Source organism: Corythoichthys intestinalis, chromosome 11 (genome assembly GCF_030265065.1).
Source record: "Corythoichthys intestinalis isolate RoL2023-P3 chromosome 11, ASM3026506v1, whole genome shotgun sequence".
Taxonomy (NCBI): Eukaryota; Metazoa; Chordata; class Actinopteri; order Syngnathiformes; family Syngnathidae; genus Corythoichthys; species Corythoichthys intestinalis.
In genome coordinates, this window is record NC_080405.1 from 14,826,819 (window position 1) to 14,847,373 (window position 20,555).

At 38.3% G+C, this 20,555-nt stretch overlaps 1 protein-coding gene across 1 annotated transcript in view; it reads right to left on the reverse strand.

The window, feature by feature from the left end:
- Window positions 1–13,847: 13,847 nt before the first annotated feature.
- tnmd (tenomodulin) overlaps window positions 13,848–20,555 on the reverse strand; it is a 134,789-nt gene continuing 128,081 nt past the window's right edge. The window contains exon 7 of the mRNA XM_057849408.1: window positions 13,848–14,572. Within this exon, the coding sequence (XP_057705391.1) occupies window positions 14,363–14,572 (210 nt within the window). The 3' untranslated portion in view covers window positions 13,848–14,362. The remainder of the gene's footprint in view (window positions 14,573–20,555) is intronic.

A 20,555-nucleotide genomic window follows, 5' to 3' on the forward strand; every position in this document is an offset into this window, starting at 1 on the left:
CCTTCATGTCAGGGAGTTCTGGCATGAGATTCTAGCCACTTTCAACCCTGGCTGTATCGTCAGTTCTATTACTGAGAATCTTGTCAAACTTGAGGGTCGGATGATTTCCACTCAATATCAACAGATTCTTGAGAATATCATTCAAATAGAAATTGTCAGTGGTGGCCAAATTTTTTCATACCACTGTCAATCACACAATCATGTGTGGCATGTTGTTAATATAGGGCTTGATGTTAACTACCGCACTGTCATTTCCAATGTTTTATCATCGTTTCAACACCAGTACAAATTGAGATTTCACAGGAAAGTGCTGGTGGCAATCAGCCAGGAGAAAGAATTTGGATGATGGCCGATTGAGCAAGACCTGACAAAGCCCAGCAAGTTATTTACCTCAAACTTTAACGCATTTGCTGACAGTGACGCCGATAGACCTCCAATCCACTTTGACTAGAAAGGCTGGCAGTGGCAGGGACGTCTATTGCTGCCAACCACAGCCAATGAGTTTATATTGGCTGTCATTTCATTGCCTTTTTTGCATGTCGATCTTTTCAAGAATGTATCTGTGATCAGTCACAAAGCACGGTGGTCACGGTGGTTCAAGTTTCAACTTGTGCTTTGTGTAGTTTACCTCATGTGCTTTCCGCTCAGACTTCATTCTAGCATAGCTATATCATGGACATCATAAAATATTGAAGGGACACAGGGCGCGGGGCCAGGGGGCCTGCATTGTTGGCGTGGCTGTCAAAGCTGACCGAGTGGAATCACTGACAAAGAGATTTTTCCTTTGAAAATTCTTGTCAATAAATGCTTAAATCCCTGAATTCTTTATAGATTTGGCTGTAAAACAGTCTTGATTTTTGGTTATGGCGAAAAAAGGGTGCATTTAGCGTTTATTTTACGTAAATATTGCGAACTATGATGCTACTCGATAAGCAAATGTAACGGCCGCCTAATAAAAGAGGTGTTCCGGTGGAAATTCTTGTGAATAAATGCTTAAATCCCTGAATCTTTTATAAATATGGACATAAAGCAGTCTTGATTCTCGGTTAAAAGCAAAAAAAAAAAAGTGCAGTTAGCATTTATCTTACATACACTACTATTAAAAAGTTTGGGTCCACTCCAAACTTTTGAACCGTAGTGTACATAATGAAAAATACAATATGATATACTACGGTTTAAAAGTTTGGGCTCGCTTAGACCCCAAATATTTGAACGGTAGTGTAAATATTGCGAACTATGATGCTAGTCAGTTAGCAAATGTAGCGGCCACCTTGCGAAAACAGAGCTTTTTTCGGTGAAAATAATGCTTAAATCCCTGAATTCTTTATAGATATGGGCAAGAAACAGCCTTGATTCTTGGTTAAAAGCAAGAAAAAACGTGCAGTTAGCATTTATTTTACGTAAATATTGCGAACTATGATGCTAGTAAGTTAGTGGAATCACAGTCGCAATTTCATTGTTTTCCCGCAAGATGGATGCACGGCGGATTTTCTAATGAGAGAAATTAACATGGGTCCCAAGAAGGTTGCTGCAGGTGGTGAAAAAAGCACAAAAACAGGTGAATTTTAACATTGAAATTAAGATGGAAATGATGGAATATGTATACGATCTTGATGGTCCTCCTCCCGACCTCTATTCATTTATTATTACTGTAACATCAGGAAGGACGTTGCCAGCTTCGTCAGGTTTTTAAATCAGTTATTCAGAACTTGTGCAACACAACACGGCTACTGTCCGCCGTAGCTGACGCGGACAACAACAGAAGATGGAAAGTGGAAGTAAAAACTTTCACTCTGTTGTCTGTCACATCGTGCGTTTAGGAATAGCATGCAAAACACGACAGCCACTCCAGCACCCGGTTTGTTATATAATTATTATTATAAATGATTATTATTCCGATTTCTATTTATAATTTTATTTGATTTGCTATTTGTGATCGCTATTTGTAAATGTACCTGCAGTTTTTATTAAGGATTTAGCGTAGGTTTTTTGGCTGTGGAACAAATTAATCAAATTATAATGTACCGGGTATTCTTACGGGAAAATCCCGCTCTACATATGACCATTTTGACTTACAAACCATGTCCTTGAACAAAAAAAATTCGTATGTAGTGGTACCACTGTATTCTGTTGTTGCCATTTGACTGTTCTGTCATTTTGGTAACATGTCCTAGCTAGTGCAGCACTAGAAAGCTACATCAATTTTGGTTGTGACATTACACCCAGAATCTTTTTAAAAAAGTGGACGTTCCCTGGTGCATTGTTTTTGATGGCAGCGAGATTTGAGTGCAAAAATCGTCTTCTACATGTAAAATTACATTAGTACAGTCATTTTCATTTTCTGACAAGTCACCATTTTTTAGGACCTAACATGTTATTTGTATTTATAGAAGAATTAACTGTGCTAAATTGTTATGCCTTTTAAAAGTTCTCTTTTAAAAGTTTTGACACATGAATGAATGACGCTAATAGTAATTCACGCGTCTCCATTACTGTCATCACACATTTCCACTTTGTGATTCGTGTATAGGTTGAATGCAAAAATAGTGCAAATTCTTAAGAGCTATTAAAAACCCTTTTCATGTCAGACATATTTCCAAATGCATTAGACAAAATGACATACTGAATTGCAGACTTTATTTGCATAGTAACTATTAGTCAATAGAATGAAGACGATTATATTTTAAGTCCTGCTTAGTAACAATTCAGTTGGAAAAGGCGTGAGTTGTACTAGGTGGGAATTAGGACCACCCATGATATTCAGAAAACCACGGAAGAAGTTGGTTGTATGATCACATTTTTTTGCGGGGGCACATGGCTTTAGTTAAGCAAATTTAAGTTCCTAAACTGTATTTTGCCTATCAAGGTAAAACTTGTAAGATCAAGATTTTTTTAATGCTAGCTCAAAACATGCATTAGAGTGGATTTTCCCTCCAAAATTGTGGGCAGTACAATGTATTTCATTGCATTTTGTAGTAAATGTCTGGGCATTCTTATTTTTAGTTTAAACTCCATCATGCCTCACAGTTACAGATGTAAAACAGATCGGGCTTTAACACCCCTTGAAAAGTCTTGGAGAGGGCTTACAAAGAAAAAGAAGATAAAAGCTGAAAAATTAAAACAAAAACAATGATAAACAGAGGGATCAAAACTGAAAGCCTCATATGAAGCCAAAAATCAAGAAGAAAACAGACGTGTACAGCTGCTCAGAAGAGAGTGATGTTCCCATTCCATTTTGATGATTTGTTTCCAAATACAGTACTGTTCATCATATATATTTGAAGGTAAGTGCTGAAAACGTGTACAGACTAAGAACAATTGAGTGTTGAATCACTGAGTTATAGCAATAAACTTATTTAATTAGTCAAAACTGCCAGGATTTTTGGGGCGGGCTTAAAAAGGGGGTAATGTGACATCAGCAAGACCTCTTGCTTCTGGCCAGCCCCTACCACTTGATAATAACTCACCTGGCACAATTGCACCTTCCACATTTATATTGCCATCAAGCTGTGTCGCCAAGTTACAAGCCCCATTCCTCCAAATACACTGATGGCCAAAAGTATTGGCACGCCCGCAATTCTGTCTGATAATGCTCAATTTCACCCAGAAAATGATTGCGATTACAAATGCTTTGGTATTAATATCTCCATTTATTTTACTTGCAGTGAAAAAAACGACGAAACAAAAACAAGAGAATAAAAAAAAAAAAAAATCATTATCCTTTTAAACAAAACTCCAAAAATGGGCGGGACAAAAGTATTGGGACCCTCAGCCTAATACTTAGTTGCACAACCTTTAGACACATATCTGCGAACAACCGCTTATGCTATCCATCAATGAGATTCTTACAATGCTCTGTCACTCAAAAAAATGGGGTGTTGAACTGACATAAAAAAATTATGGAAAGAATTTGCACCCGATAATATTGCTTTCCTTCAGCATTTAGCAATTGTGTCCTTTTAACATAAAGCACACGTCTCGCCAACATTAGGCACTTATGTTGCGCGAACATAACGCACTGTTGTTGAGCCAACATAAGGCACTCATGTTCACCCCAAAATACATGTTGAACTGACATTAAAGAAATACATAATTTGCATCTGATTAAATTGCTTTCCTTCAGTATTAAGCAAATGTCTGCTTTTCACATAAAGCACACATGTTGAACCAACATAAGGCACAACTAGGGCTGTCAAATTCATCGCCTTAACGGGCGCTAATTAATTTTTTTAATTAATCACGTTAAAATATTTAACACATGCGCGGAACGACCCACTCATGCATTGCCGCAAACAGACTACAATGGCGCTGTTCTACGTATATATGGAGTTAAGCGGGAGTGACATGAGAGTGGAGTGGATTCAGGCATTCATTTGGACCGTGCTTTTATTTATCTAAAGCTTTGACATGTCTTCCTCAACAATACTAACTATTGTGGCGAGCAATGTGGGGAAGCCTAACAGGAATTGATCTTTTTCTTAACACCCTACGTTGTACACAACACAGAGATGATACAGTATTTGCAGCCGCTACACACAGTCATGGTTACCCACTTCCCATCATGCATTTGGGCAGAACAGTTTTGTCACTACATTATCTTTTACTGAAAGCTCAACAAATACACTACATGGCAGTATTTAGTCGCAATATACAAACTCACATTTATCCTTTAACAATCTATCCGTGGATCCCTTTCACAGAAAGAATGTTAATAATGTTAATGCCATCTTGTGGCTTTATTATTATAATAAACAAATACAGTACTTATGTACAGTATGTCAAATGTATATATCCGTCTTGTCTTATCTTTCCATTCCAACAACAGCTTACAGAAAAATATGGCATATTTTAGAGATGGTTTGAATTGCGATTAATTACGATGAATTAATTTCTAAGCTGTGATTAACTCGATTAAAAATTTTAATCATTTGACAGCCCTAATTTTAACGTAAATGCCCGTCAATGGCATCAGTTTATATATGCCTCAATGGAATCCAGTACATCTCAGTACTCTGAGGGAGAATCAGTTTTGTCACACTGGGCCCTTGATTATGCTGCAGATTTGTTTGTTAGTAGTCTTCAGACTTCACAATTCCATACACACGGTCAAGTAGTCCAGTGCCAGAGGCAGCAAAGCAAAAACTCTATGTTGATGCCTTTTCCAAAAAACCTCTACTTCTGTCTCATCTGACCAGAGAACTTTCTTCCAAAACGTTTTGGGCTGTCTCAGGTAAGTTTTGGCAAACTCCACCCTGGCTTTGTTATGTCTCTGGGTCAGAAGTGGGGTCTTCCTGGGTATGCTACCAAAGAGTGCTTTCTAATTCAGATGCCGACGGATAATACCTTCAGACTGCAGGACAGCTTGAACTTGCTTGAATGTTAGTCGAGGTTCTTCATCCACCATCTGCACAATCTTTTGTTGAAATCTCTCGTCAATTTGTCTTTTCCGTCCACATCTAGGGAGGTTAGTCACAGTGCCATGGGCTTTACACCTATTGTTGAAACTGCGCACGGTAGACAGCGGAACATTCAGGTCTTTGGAGATGGACTAGTTGCCTTGAGATTGCCCACGTTTCCTCACAATTTTGCTTCTCAAGTCCTCAGACAGTCCTTTGGTCTTCTTTTTTTCTCCATGCTCAATGTGGTACACACAAGGACACAGGACAGAGGTTGAGTCAACTTTAATCCATTTTAACTGGCTGCACGTGTGATTTAGTTATTGCCACCACCTGTTATGTGCCACAGGTAAGTAACAAGTGCTGTTAATTACTCAAATTACAGAAGCATCACATGATTTTTCAAAAGGTGCCAATACTTTTGTCCGGCCCATTTTTGGAGTTTTGTGTAAAATGATCATGATTATTTTTTTTTCTCCATACTCTTTTGTGTTTTTTCATTGCAAGAAAAATAAATGATGATATTACTACCAAAGCACTTGTAATTGCAATCATTTTCTATAAGAAATTGGGCATTATATGACAGAATTGCAGGGGTGCCAATACTTTTGGCCAGCAGTGTACATCATCTCTTGCATGTCTTTGTGTTTTATATTATTTGGGGCTTGTCTAATATCCTCCTTTAAGTAAAAACGGCACAACTTCCTCCACTGTCCTCTACACAATTTAACCGAGGAGCTAAACGACTTCTTCAAAGAATACATCGTAGACTTTGGACTTTTTTTATTTACCTTCCCAACTAGTTCCATTTCCTATGACAAAAAAAGATTAAAATGACAGCCAAATTGGATTGTGTTCGATTCAGAAGCTTTTAGCTCCAATTTTGTGGTTAATATTGAATGTGGTGTCCCAACAGGCTCAAGGAGTGCTCGGCGAGCCGTCTTCAATACGCGTATCAACTAGTATTCAGCATTCAAAAGGACTCTCTGGGTTTCTGTGACAATTGACTCTCTCAACAACACAAAAGAGTCCTTGGAGACTTTGTGAGACACACAAAGTGACAACAAGCGACGGCTTCTTGTGGAAAAAAATAACACCTTTTCCTCCACATTGTGAGTGCAGCAGCATCCGTGCAAGCGTGCTTTCATGGTAATGAAAACAGTTATTATTAAGATGAATAAGAATAAGGCTTGTGATGAGGTGGAAATAGAGAGAAATGAATTGATGATGTGAACTTTCCCAAAGCGCCTTAGGTTTTTATTCTGAGCAATACACTTGTCAGTATATTTGACATATGCTTGCAATTATTGCATTTGTTAAATTGTCCCACTATTCTTTTTACTCGACACGTTGCTCCAGGCCATCGACATTATTGATTTAAAAATAACAATATGGTCGCTGCCGCAGAGCTCGATCCATACTTATTTGCATGAGCTAATATGTCTTTCTTCTTCATTCACGTCTAAATTATATATATTTTTAGTGACATTGCTATATAGCCACTGAGGTCAAGATGCAGTACATTACTTCGCACACTGCATAGGAAAGTCTACATTAGGAACATGACAAGCACATTTTCTTTTATTGTTTTAGCCTGTCCTGTTCAGCTGCTTAGAGATGGAAAATGGCAAATCAGAGTGCCTTTGAAGGCTGAAACAGTTTTAATGTGCCACATGATAGTTTAATGTACTCTCATTATGGTTGCTTATATTGTGTTGTTTATTCACAGAATGTATTTGGACAAAAAGTGGTTCATGGGGGACAGAGAGTAAGAAAGAACATAGGGAACATCATTAAATATATACATATACATTGGTGTGGAAAAAGTATTTGAACCTTTTGGAATTTCTCACATTTCTGCATAAAATCACCATCAAATGTGATCTGATCTTTGTCAAAATCACACAGATGAAAAAACAATGTCTGCTTTAACTAAAACCATCCAAACATTTATAGGTTTTCATATTTTAATGGGGATAGTACGCAAACAATGACAGAAGAGGGAAAAGTAAGTAAGTGAACCATCACATTTAATAGTTTGTGCCCCCCCTCCTTTGGCAGCAATAACTTCAAACAGACGCTTCCTGTGGCAGCAGATCAGTCTGGCACATCAATCAGGACTAATCTTGGCCCATTCTTCTCTACAAAACTGCTGTAGTTCAGTCAGATTCCTGGGATGTCTGGCATGAATCACTTTCTTTAGGTCATGCCACAGCATCTCAATGGGGTTCAATTCTGGACTTTGACTTGGCCATTCCAGAAAGTGTATTTTGTTCTTCTGGAACCATTCTGAAGTTGACTTACTTGTGTATTTTGGATCAGTGTCTTGTTGCAGCATCCATCCTCTTATTAGCTTCAACTGTTTGACAGACGGCCTCAGGTTTTCCCGCAAAACATACTAATAAACTTTTGAATCATTCTTCCATTAATGCTTGAAGTTGTCCAGGTCCCGAGGCAACAAACAGCCTCACATGACATTGTGTGTTACTCCCAAACAATTCAACTTTAGTTTCATCAGTCCACAAAATATTTTGCCAAAGCCTCTGTAGAGTGTCCAAGGTCCTTTTTGCGAACATTAAACGAGCAACAATTTTTTTTTAGACAGCAGTGGCTTCCTCCACTGATTCCTCCCATGAACACCATTCTTGGCCATAGTTTTACATATAGTTGATGTGTCCACATAGATATTGGACTGTGCCAGTGATTTCTGTCAGTCTTTAGCAGACACTCTATGGTTCTTTTTTAGCTCTCTGAGTATTCTGCGCTGAACTCTTGGTGTCATCTTTGGTGGACGGCCACTCCTTGGGAGAGAAGCAACAGTCTCAAACTCTTCCTTTTGTAGACAACTTTTCTGACTGTTGATTTATGAACATCCTGACTTTTAGAGATGGTTTTGTACCATGGTGGTGGTGGTGGTGGTGGGGGGGGGGGTTCCAAAAAGGCAAAGGATAAGAAGAGGGAAGATAGGTCAGATCAGAGTGTGATCAGGGAAGGTGAGTGAGTGCCAAGTAATGTGGAATGAAAAATCTATTATTAGGACAAATCACCTCGTAGTATTAATGACTTGACATCCTACTTTTTGCTCTCCGATCACTATTCCTGGCACCAACAGACCTGCGTAATTTTAGATGTGATGCAGAAAGAGAACTGACATTACTGTAAATCCCGCAATGCCTCACCACAGCTCTGTACACCCAAGGGACGTCAAGTCTCTTTGAGGGTTCTTATACTGTTTTATAAATGGCGAATGATATGATGTTTAGTGTTCAATATTAATTCTTTGTATTGTTTAATGTTGACATTGTCAAATACCTTGGGAATATGTGATGTCTATTAATCTTTTAAATTTACATACTTTAATTCCTTAATGACACATTGAATATGTTGTGCTGTAAGATGAATGACTGATAAATTGAGGAGTTTGTTTGTGCATTGTTAATTAACTGTGCTTTGTTTTCACTGAGGAATTGGTCTGTTTTGTGTCCAAAGGAAAAAGAAAACAAAACAGAACAAAAAAAAAATGAATAACATAATTAAAATTTTCATCTTAAATGAAATGGTGGAAAGATAAAGCATTTTGTGGTGAAACGCATTTTAGAGCGTCATAGTGGTTTGCACAGTTGATAATACTTTGAATGCAAAAAAGATATTCCCGTTGATTTAACTTAAATTATTTCAATGTCTTCCACACAACTGTACTTTTTTAAGGTTATTCAAAGCTTACATTTTTTGAGTTCTTTAACTAACATAATAAACCTGTTCGTACAACAAGTTAAAATGAATTACGACCGACCGGCTCGCTCCCTAAACGTTTCGTCAATCCACTCATGCACTCATGCTAAATCCTAAAGGCAACAATGAGTTCACAATTAATTAACATACCTAATCAGCCCTGAGACAATAAAAATTAAAAATCAGGCTCTGAGGATTCATCCGTATATAGTACATCTCTAAAATATACAAACCACATTTCATTATGATCTGTCCACGAATAACGGAGAAGTAGCCATTTCAGTTAGTGTCCTCAGCAGGAAGAAGATGACAAGAAGAAGCACAAAGCGAGTGAGACCTTGAGCCCTCCCCCAGGTGGTCTAAAAATGTATGTGTACTGCAGACAGTAGTTCCTTTGACATCACAGGCAGCAATCGCAAATATCAGCACTTAAACCTTGTACTCTTTGTCATTTGATCAAAGGATAGGGATTGACAAGTAGTGTAAAACACTGGACACATGATTTTAACTTTCTTCCGTACAACTGGAGTTAGAATGAGTCAAATGCCGGTTGAAGATTTCGGTTGTAAATATTGATACTTAAAGTAAGTCTCAGAAGTAGGACACCAGAACCACTGTCAATTTTTCAACAGGTAAATTGATATTTCAAGAATAGACGTGGAAGAAACACAGTCATGGTGAAGATGACTGAATTTCCTGTTGCTCAGATTACCTGCAAAGATATGCTCTTTTGATGCTGAAATGGACAGATAGTGCACCAAGTAGGCTAGTCATTGTGCTTCTGGTAATTACTCAAAGAAAACCAAAACTAACATTTTATACATACCTTTGAGAATAAGATAGAAATGTAGAAATGGCTACTACTCCAACTGGCACTCTTCCTATTTTCTTCATCCAAGTAATTGGGTCATTCCAGAATTGGACTGGAAGACATTTTACATCCCACCTTTCACATTTGAAATAATTCACATACAAAATATTACAAGTTTCTGTATAAAGCTACTTCTCGCTGACACCAAGTCGGAAAAAGAAAAACTTTGTGAAAGCAGTACTTATAAAATATTTTTCAAAATAACAAATTAGTCCAGAGGAGAGCCACCAATAATTCATTTTTCCCCTCATGTCCCTTCCCCTGAATCACCAAAGTGAATCTCAAATAAAATATCTGAAATGAATTTGAACCTTTTCTTCCACGAATTATGATTTTTTTCCCCCGACTGTTATGTGGCACTCATTTAACTCATTAGCTACCAATGACGTTTGTTCATTCGCCCCTCCTAAATACCATGAAAAAAAATCTTGGGGTCGTAACCAGTGTGTATTTCTGTTTTTACTCATTTTAACTTCATTAAATTAGTTTTTATCAACAATGTATTAATTTATAAATGTATTTACAAGTATCATAAATGAACAAAAATCTGTGCACATTGACATGAAAAATGTTCTGAACCCATCAGAGCATATAAAATAAAATAAAATAAAATAAAATAAAATAAAATAAAATAAAATAAAATAAAATAAAATAAAATAATTAAGCCTCTTCAACTCTTTCCTTTCTCTTAAAGATTTGATCAAGTTGCATTACCCTTTTTTTATTGCATTAATTAAACAAGCTTTTTATTTTTTAATTTTTTAATTTTCTATCAGAGCTAACTATCCATGCTGATCACATGGCAGTATGTCAGCCAATTGAAAGCACAGTTGATTCCAGGGTGGTCAGCTGCGCATATGTGCACAATGACGCGACTCGTCAAACTACACTGACAGAGCCGCTGGGGAGAACTTTGTGGAATGAATTAATGTGGGTGGAAATGGAGCACTTTACAGGTAGTCCCCGGGTTACGAATGAGTTCGGTTCCTATGCTGCTGACGTAACCCGAACTTGCGCATAAACCGAAATTAGCCCTTTAAGTACCCCTAAATACCCAACAATAACTATCCAATAACATTAATTTTACGCCACTGTGCTGTCCTTGCCAAGACATTGGAGCTAAGTCCTACTTAGACAATGAGCTAATCCGAAATGACGATTTCAGACATCCGTGTGGTTTGCTGACTTTATTCAGCTTTTCATGACATCAACACTTTGTGAATATACCTAAAATAAAAATAAAATTAAATCAGTTTCATCTTCATTAACAGCAATTCAAATTTGCATTTATAACAAGCTGCTGATACAGCAATAACCATCCACACAAACAGTTAGTGTCCGTTCATCATCAAATAGACCCCAATCACCAACGTCACACAATGACGTGTCGCCGTATTGTGCCGCCATATTGTCCGTCATTGTGTCTCCGTATTCTCAATTTCTCAATCAGTCTCAATTTATCGTGCAATTTATAGTGCAATTCATGGAAGGCCCGGTGCTTTCAGACGCTGTAAACTCATTGGATGTGTTGCATAAAAGGTGTTATGTGGAAAAGCTTCGGTCGATCCATTCGCTAGATCCATATTTGATGCCTAAATCGATATTTTTCGACCCGCTGTCTTCGCCGTCTCTGCCTGACATCTGCTACCCTGATATCTACAACTATCTTATCCACAGAAACTCAGCATATTCTCACGAAACTTCTAAGCAACATTACCCCGTGTGACTCTTCCAATTTTATAAAATGGCGACAATCAATAAAAAACAAAGTTGACTGCTTCAAGGAAAGATGGATATTGGACTATTTCTTCAATAAAATATACAACAACTGTGTCTGCCTTATTTGCAAAGAGACAGTCGCTGTTTTCAAAGCGTTCGATGTGACGCGATATTACCAAACAAGACACGCTGACATGTACTACAACATTACAGGGAAGATACGCAGCGAGAAATTAAAGCAACTTGAAGCTAGTTTAATTTCACAGCAGCACTATTTCGCAAGAGCCCGAGTGTCGAAAGAGAACGCCACAAAGGCGAGATTGCTGAAATTATGAATTAAAAAACACAATAATAAAGCAAATGTGACACACAGAAGGTCTTGCTAAAATTTGTTTAAATGTATTGTTCTACGTAAATCAGCCAAGGTAGCCCCCCGCATTTTTACCACACCAAATCTGGCCCTTTTTGCAAAAGGTTTGGACACACCTGTTTAACTGATGATCCGTAGACGAGGCAAGCTTCTTTCACTTGGTACCAGCTAAATATTATTCAAAATGTAATGATGGTGGAAGAAATAAACATCTTGAATTTGAAACTGTATGTTGTCGGCGATTAGCCTCGCAATGATCTTAATTGTGGTTGTCAGCCCAAAACCCTCTAAATATATATTAAATGCATCTTACCAGATATAAAATGACTACTACATAGTCTGTGGTGATCGTTTGGTGCCCAGTTTTCTCGTCGAATTGCAGCAGTCCATCTCGCTCTCCTCTTCGGGTCTCTCGGAATGCGGTAGAACTTCAAGTCCAGCCGCCACACACGCCTTCACCATTTTGATTATTAATGTTAAAGAGCCGAAAAACACGCCGCAATAGGAGGCATGTACGTAGCGGTAATGTGTAAACACGACGAGCTGACGGACAATATGGCGGCTCCAGTCAGGGGGGCGGAGTTGTGACGTAATGTGATTGAGGTCAATACAATCACATAAATTCGCCCCAAGTATTTGACCACAATTGAAAATGCACAATAAACAGTACAAAAGGTGTTATATAGTGGTGTTAGCTCTGTGAATGCTTCACATGCAACACATATGCGCACAGGCTCGCAGGCTTTGCCTTATCTCCCTCACTCGGTTGTGCGACTTCGTGGGAACAAAACAAATGCGCTCTTCCTCGTGTGGGCGCATGCTAGTGCGCCCTTCGTGTATACAGTACATGCGCGCTTACTCGCGGGCCATTAGTCCTACCTGCTCTACGCTTCCTGTGCCAAGATAAAAGCATGCATCAAAAAGCAAATGTCAACATTATCAAAACAAAACAAAAGGACACTCCAGCGTAGTAAAGTCGAGATCATGTAAGTCGGGTATGTCGTAACCCGGGGACTACCTGTATTATGCTTGTTTTTCACATTTGTGTATGTAAATCTAACGTTGGTAGATTTTTTTCTTCTTGGATATGAGTTGCGTGTGTATTGCAGCCTGGCAGTTTTTTTTTAACATAGGGTTTTGACAGTTGCCGTCATATTTTAAGGATCAAAGCATCTTTCCACCTCCAAATCTTTTACCGGAACGGCGTACCGGAGCATTCCGGCCCACTTTCACCCCTGGTTATAATGCCAAATATTTTAAATCAATATCATATAAATCATGGAATAAAAATGTTATAATTGATCTGCAAGAAATCAAGGGTAGTTCATTACCTGTTACTGATAAATATGTAGCAACAAGACAGAAAAAAGAACAAAGACAAAAAACAAACAAACAAACAAACAAACAAACAAACAAACAAACAAACAAACAAACAAACAAACAAACAAACAAACAAACAAACAAACCACAATGTCCACCAACTCTGGAAGGACCCATTTACAACACTGATTTCCAATTTACCCACAGGTTTCCCTGGGATTATTTTTGGTGATATAACTCTAAACACAGTGAGTTTATTTATTGTGTAATCAGTCAATCCCTTTTCTCCCACCATACAATAGGTCTAATTTTCTACTTACTATTAAGACAAGTTGAAGGAAAGAGATGTATTCCATTTTATTTTCTTATTCATATTTCACTATAAAAGCCGAACAAAGAGTGAACAAACAGAGGACAAGTAGCCAAATATTCATCGAACAATACAATTGGAATTTTACCATTAATACTGTGAGCTGTTTGTAAATAGCTATACATTACAGTACTTTTCAACCCTAATTAATAATTATAGTAATAATAACTACATTTTCTGAACTAAAATATTTTACATGAACATGCTTAACAAAGGAATAACTGCTAGGGAAAAACCTTGACATAATGTACTGTTGTCCTGTATAAAAATATTGATACAGTACAGTAAAACTTCCCACAAATGATCACAATTCTTCTCAAATATTTGACAATGGCCAAAAATTTTAGCATGCATTATACATGATGATAAAAAAAAGCATTTGTAATGATAGATGATGACTTCCTTTTAAGAAAGCCTCCAAAATGCCCCAGGGCCCATTTAGTGTGACGAGCAAGCCTCCGGCCAACATTTAGCTTAGGAAATAATTAACAGCCGTCGGTCCACTTTCATCTCATGAGTGGTGTAAAAGATGCATCAAAGCAACCATTCAATGCGGACTACAACTGTTCCCTGGCTCGCTCCTTTCAGATCCTCCCCAGCATGCGGGCGATCCACCAGTTGCACGGCATCACCACCTGGCAGATGACGTGGCCCCCTCGATAATAGTATGGCCACGGGTTGAAGCCGCCCAGGGGCACGTGATAGCGGCGGCAGAAGCGGTAGCCACGGTGACAGTATTGGCAGCAGTAACCCCGCTCGTCCAGGCGGTTGTCCAGTTCCAGACCCACGCCTCTCTGTGGGGGAAGGACCATGAGATTCCGTCACTATAACTCCAAAGTAAAAATACTTCTGTATTTATTTATAGTACCGTAATTTCGGACTATAAGCCGCTACTTTTCCCCCTCATTTTGAAACCTGCTGCTTATTGCTCAGTGCGGATTATTTGTTGATTTATTTGAGTTAACAGGTAGCACTTTATATGACAACGGCATTATAAAACAGTTAAAAGACCATCATAATTATGACATGACACAGTCATGGGCATTTATGAATGCTTATGACAGATGTCATTAAGTGTCATCCGGCAAATTTTGTCACTTACTCCACTTAGTCCAGCTCGGATTCAAAAGTGAGGTAATTTGCCTTATGACATTAAATGACATCTGACATAAGTATTCATTAATGCTCATGACAGAGTCATGTCATAATTATAACGGTCTTATGACGGCGCTGTCAAATAAAGTGTTACCGGTTAATATTTTTTGGTGTAAATATCCCATAATACAGTGAGGACAGGTGTGGCTTATAGTCTGGTGCGGCTTATCTATGAACAAATGCGTTTTCGTGTTAAATTTGTTGGGAGACAGCTAATAGTCAGGTGCGCCTTATCGTCCAAAAGTTACGGTAGTTATTTATAACACAAGTAGTCTCCGGGTTACGATGTACCCGACTTGCGTGATTTCGAATTTACGAACGCTGGAGTGTCATCTGACATTTTGTCTCCAGTCTTTTTTTTGGGGGGGGGCCCATAACAGTGTCTCGTCTGCCATTGTGTCACCATTTTTTACTTTATTTTATTAATATCATGTATAATACATGTTTTTGGATCGTTATTATGATTTTATAGGGTGTTTCCGGGTAGTTAAAGGGTGAATTCCGACTTACGCGAAAAATCGGGTTACGTCGCTACTTTAGTAATGGAACTGTTCATAACCCGGGGATTACTTGTAGTTTTTTATGTTATACTGTAATATTTCTTGCTAAAACATGTCACAATGTTTGGATGGAACAGATTAAAGGCATTTTCGTTCACTTCAATACAAGCAATTTAACTCTTTATGTGCCTAAGTCAGGGGATAATTTGTGCAGGATCCTGCCGGAACAAGATCCGGCACCTCTTGATTTTGGCCTCCATGTGTTCCGGGACTTATTTGAGCAGATCCAGACCGCTCGTGTATATAAGTGTATATAAAATAATAATAATATAAAAAAGCTTTAAAAAATGTATTGTAATAGCCCCGACTGGGGCAAAAGAAGGAGATGAGTCGTTGATGACTTTCTCCACTTTATTGTAGCAACAATAAGAAAACAATAAACAAAATAATAGTGGACTGCCGCCACATTCGACCGCTAACTGCTTCTCGCCCGTGTCTCCGTCACTTCCTACTACCTCACAGTTCTCCAGTTCCAGCGTCTCTTAATGGGACTATGCATAGTTACGGACATTACAGTATACAATAAAATAAGAATTTGCATAAATTCATTTACTGACGACACCCCAAAAATTGCATGTTGTTTATAAAAATTTAACGTCATTCGAAAGAGTGGGAGATTTGTTGTTGCACTGAAAAGCTGGACCAACAAATCAAAAAAAAAAAAAAAAAATGGGCAAGCAGCCAGGATCAAACAGTATTTCAACGTGCCAAAAAGACAGTTGCATTTACTGTATTATTTCAAAAAGAAGGAAGATGGTTCAAAACGAGTCAGAAAAGCAACAACCGGTGATGAGGGCAGCTGCAGCGATCATGCTAACGGGCGGGACTGGGTGCAGCAGGAGGCTAGCGCCGCAGCAGCTAGCCAGGTTCACGGATAGCCAGCCATGCGGGGGAAGGAGGCTGCTACCGTGGCAGCAGCTGGTCAGGTTTTGTGCCAGCTACAGCGCCAGCGGTCAGCCAGGTCGACCACCAACAGCCGGAGCAACAGGCAGCAATTGTGAAGCAATTTGTGTGGCAGTGGGAATTTTGGGGCCAGAGAAGACAGGGGGGATGAAACTTGCAAAAGAAGTTTTTTTTTTTTTAATGTTTTACAAGTTAGACTGTATGTTACTGTAAGTGCCACCTCTGGTTATGTGGGCAATTGCCAGTGCTGTGAGTATTGACTAAACAATTGTAAATTATTGTCATAACATTTATACCATGGATATTATCTGAAACTGAGGCTTGTAAATCCCACAGCATGGCAAGTGGGCATTTGCATGTTGTTTTCAGTACCATTTTCTGCGTATGTTCTGGTACCTGTGCCCGTCTCGTCATCCCTGCACTGTCATATGTATTTTGCGTTCCGGCACCATATGATTTACAAATTAAGCATTGGCCAAAGTTGCACAATTGCGACAAGAAACATTGCTGACTTTAACAAGCGAGAGCTGCAAATATGGTGTGTAGTTACTTCTTTGCACCAAAAGATGGCAGACGTCTGATAGCTCAAATTAGGCTAATGACATAAGGTCACAAAACAAATTAAACTCGCAAATCAAGATACCATATTTACTAAAGCTGCTTTCAGACCCAATGCCTCTGTTATACACAGTGAATAGTTATTGGTCAAAGTGTTAATATTCATTTTTGGACTCAATTTAATTTTGCGATGAATAGGGCCTACGCTTAAATGAATTCTCGATTGTTGTGATGAAGCAACATTGTAAACCTTTTACAATCTTAATAGTAATGATACAAATAATTAATAATAATTGTTTATTAAGATAATTAATTTCAAGCACATTTAAATTTCATTCAGACATTATTATTATTATTTTTAAAGAAAATCCCATTTAATCCCATATTTTGTGATAATGTGGATGGTTGGCTCAAAGGTTCAGGCTGTCTCTGATTGATCATCATAAAAAAGATTTGAAAAACGAAAAGATTGTCAAATCTAAGCAAAGATTATAAGCCTTTCTATAATGAGTGACATAATGTGACCTGGTAAAGTAGTGGACTTGTAACTCTGTGGAGAGGCGGTAAGGTTGCGGCTAATGCCCGATTCAACTTGCGTTCACACATGAGCGAGCACCAGGTAAATACTGGAACATTGCCGGATTTACCGGTACATGTGTGAAGGTTTCTTTATTGACCAATATGGCCCCTATACAATCTCCAGTCATGCATCCGTCTGTCCCTTCACACATATTTTATGTCAGTGTTGATCTTGGAGCTACCTTGGGGCTTTATGGCAGGCTGGAATTATTATAGCAGCCCCTCAAGGTATGAACCCTCAAAGTAGAGTAGCATCTGGTGAACTTGTACGAATTATATGTCAGCAAAATATCTGCAAAGATTGTTGAAAAGAATCAATACACATGATGAAGGGAGAATGTGACATGTGATGAAAAGATAGAGTCTGATTAAATCTCCGGTGGAATAAAACATGATGTGATACCCTTGACCTTTCTTACTTGACCGGCGATGGCGGTGCTACACACCCACACAGAAAACAGTCATCTCTGACTCGTCCATCGCAGGGATCTTCAATCAAAGCGCTCAAACATGCCTTTTAAGCAGCATAATTACACTATTTCGTTCATCTCTGACCTCATAACTCCACTGCAACGACAGGACAGCCTCCCTGCGCAGCATTCAAATGAGCACACTCCCCCTGACCTTGACTTTAAGTATGTAACACATTCCTAAAGCAATTAGCAGACTAATGATGGCCTAACAAGGATTCTTTCATTTGCTCTCGCTGGCTGCTTCTAAATTTATAGTGGGGCCAATTGGAGCCCAAACGAAAGGTAAATTAGGTGGATTTAATGGCCCCTGGCTTTTCTCATTGTGCGAGCCGCTTCACGCCCTGGAAGACTCGCGGGGCCCAGTCCTTTGATCAAGAGAAAAGCCTAATGGGCTTCGGAGAAGTGCCACTTAACTCGACCGCCCTCGGTCCACGTGGCGCCACATTTCAATCTCTTTTAGTAAATGGCCGCTCTAAGACAATCAGACAGTGTTGCTCCGAGCCCAAGCTGGCTTCAATTTCCGAAAAAGCTGGCAAAGATTCTTTGGGAAGAATCGCCTTCACGCAATGGATGGCGGGAGCACAATGCATCCGCTGCTTGGAATTCATCACGTGCACAATCAAACACCACAAATGAGTCTTTGGCCCGCCACGCACCACGCGATGGAGCCAAACCCGACTTGCAAAAAACATGCCCGTTGGCGATTCACAACTGCTAATTGAGCAATTTGATACAGGAATACCCAGAGCGAATTTGGAGGGTGCACATACTGTATAAAACATTTGATCAGATTAATTAAACTATAGAAACATCGGGAGACTATAAAGGATATGTAGGATGCTACAGAGAGAAGACGTGGCCATGAATAAATAGAAATGTGGGGATAAAATGAAAGGCTTATTTATAGTACGTTACAGCATACACAACGTGTTCCGTTTGCTGAATTCCAGAATAATAACAGAATGATTAAATAAATGACCAAATGATGATATAAGCATTTTTATTAACCCATATTAACACCCCTACACTCTTCCATAAGTGGGTCAAAAATGACCGATATGAGAATCAATGTGTTTTTATGGCATTTTGGTTCAGAATAATCACTTATATAATATTTAGTCATAGACTTTATGATGATATTGACGGGATACATTCCCCAGACACTGTGCCCCGCCTTCAAATAGGGGGCCGTCCCACACTTTGCTTGAGTCTGTCGAAGTCAGTCGCAGTTATTCTCAAACGGATGCAGCGATTTAAGGCTTTTTTTTGTGCTTTTAACCAAGAATTGAGATTGTTTTACGTTCACATCTATGAAGAATTGAGGGATTTAAACATTTATCCGCAAAAATTTTCAAAGTAAAAAGCTTTTTGTGGTGATAAGGCGGCGTCACAGTGGCTAAAAGACTAGCAGCATATTCAACATATTTAGGTAAAATGAATGCTAACTGCCCGCTTTTTTTTGCTTTTAACCAAGAATTGAGACTGTTTTACATCCATATCTACAAAGAATTCAAGGAATTAAACATTTATTCGCAAGAATTTTCAACGTAAAAAGCTCTTTGTGGTGAATAGGCAGAGCCACAATGGCTTAAAGACTAGCAGCACATTCGACATATTTACGTAAAATAAATGCTAACTGCCTGGTTTCTTTGCTTTTAACCAAAAATTGAGACTGTTTCACGTCCATATCTATAAAGAATTCAGGGATTTAAGCATTTATTCATAAGAATTTTCAACGCAAAAAGCTCTTTGTGGTGATAAGGCGGCGACACAGTGGCTTTAAGATTAGCAGCACATTCAACATACTGTATTTACATACAAAAAATGCTAACTGCCCGTTTTTTTTTTTGTTTTTGCTTTTAACCAAAGATTTCGACTGTTTTACGTCCATATCTATAAAGAATTTAGGGATTTAAGCATTTATTCACAAGAATTTTCAAAGTAAAAAGCTCTTTGTGGTGATAAGGCGACGCCACAGTGGCTTAAAGACTAGCAGCCCATTCGACATATTTACATAAAATAAATGCTAACTGCCCATTTTTTTTTTGCTTCTAACCAAGAATCGAGACTGTTTTATGTCCATATCTATAAAGAATTCAGGGATTTAAGCATTTATTCATAAGAATTTTCAACGCAAAAAGCTCTTTGTGGTGATAAGGCAGCGCCACAGTGGCTTTAAGATTAGCAGCACATTCGACATATTTACATAAAATAAATGCTAATTTCCCAATTTTTTTGTGTGTGCTTTTAACCAAAAATTGAGACTGTTTTACGTCCATATCTATAAAGAATTCATACATTTAAGCATTTATTCACAAGAATTTTCAATGTAAATAGCTCTTTGTCTGTGTTTCCACTCCAGCTGTGAAGTAGCGCCTCCCCCAACAAAAAAAAAAAAAAAAAAAAAAAAAAAAGTGTGTGTGTGTGTTTAATGTATTTATTGAGATTTAGAATTGGAAAGAGATACATGTAAGACATGTTTTCTCACTTTTTTTCCCCCAAAGTATAATAATAAAAAAAAAAAAAAAAAAAAAAAGAGTTAATGTATA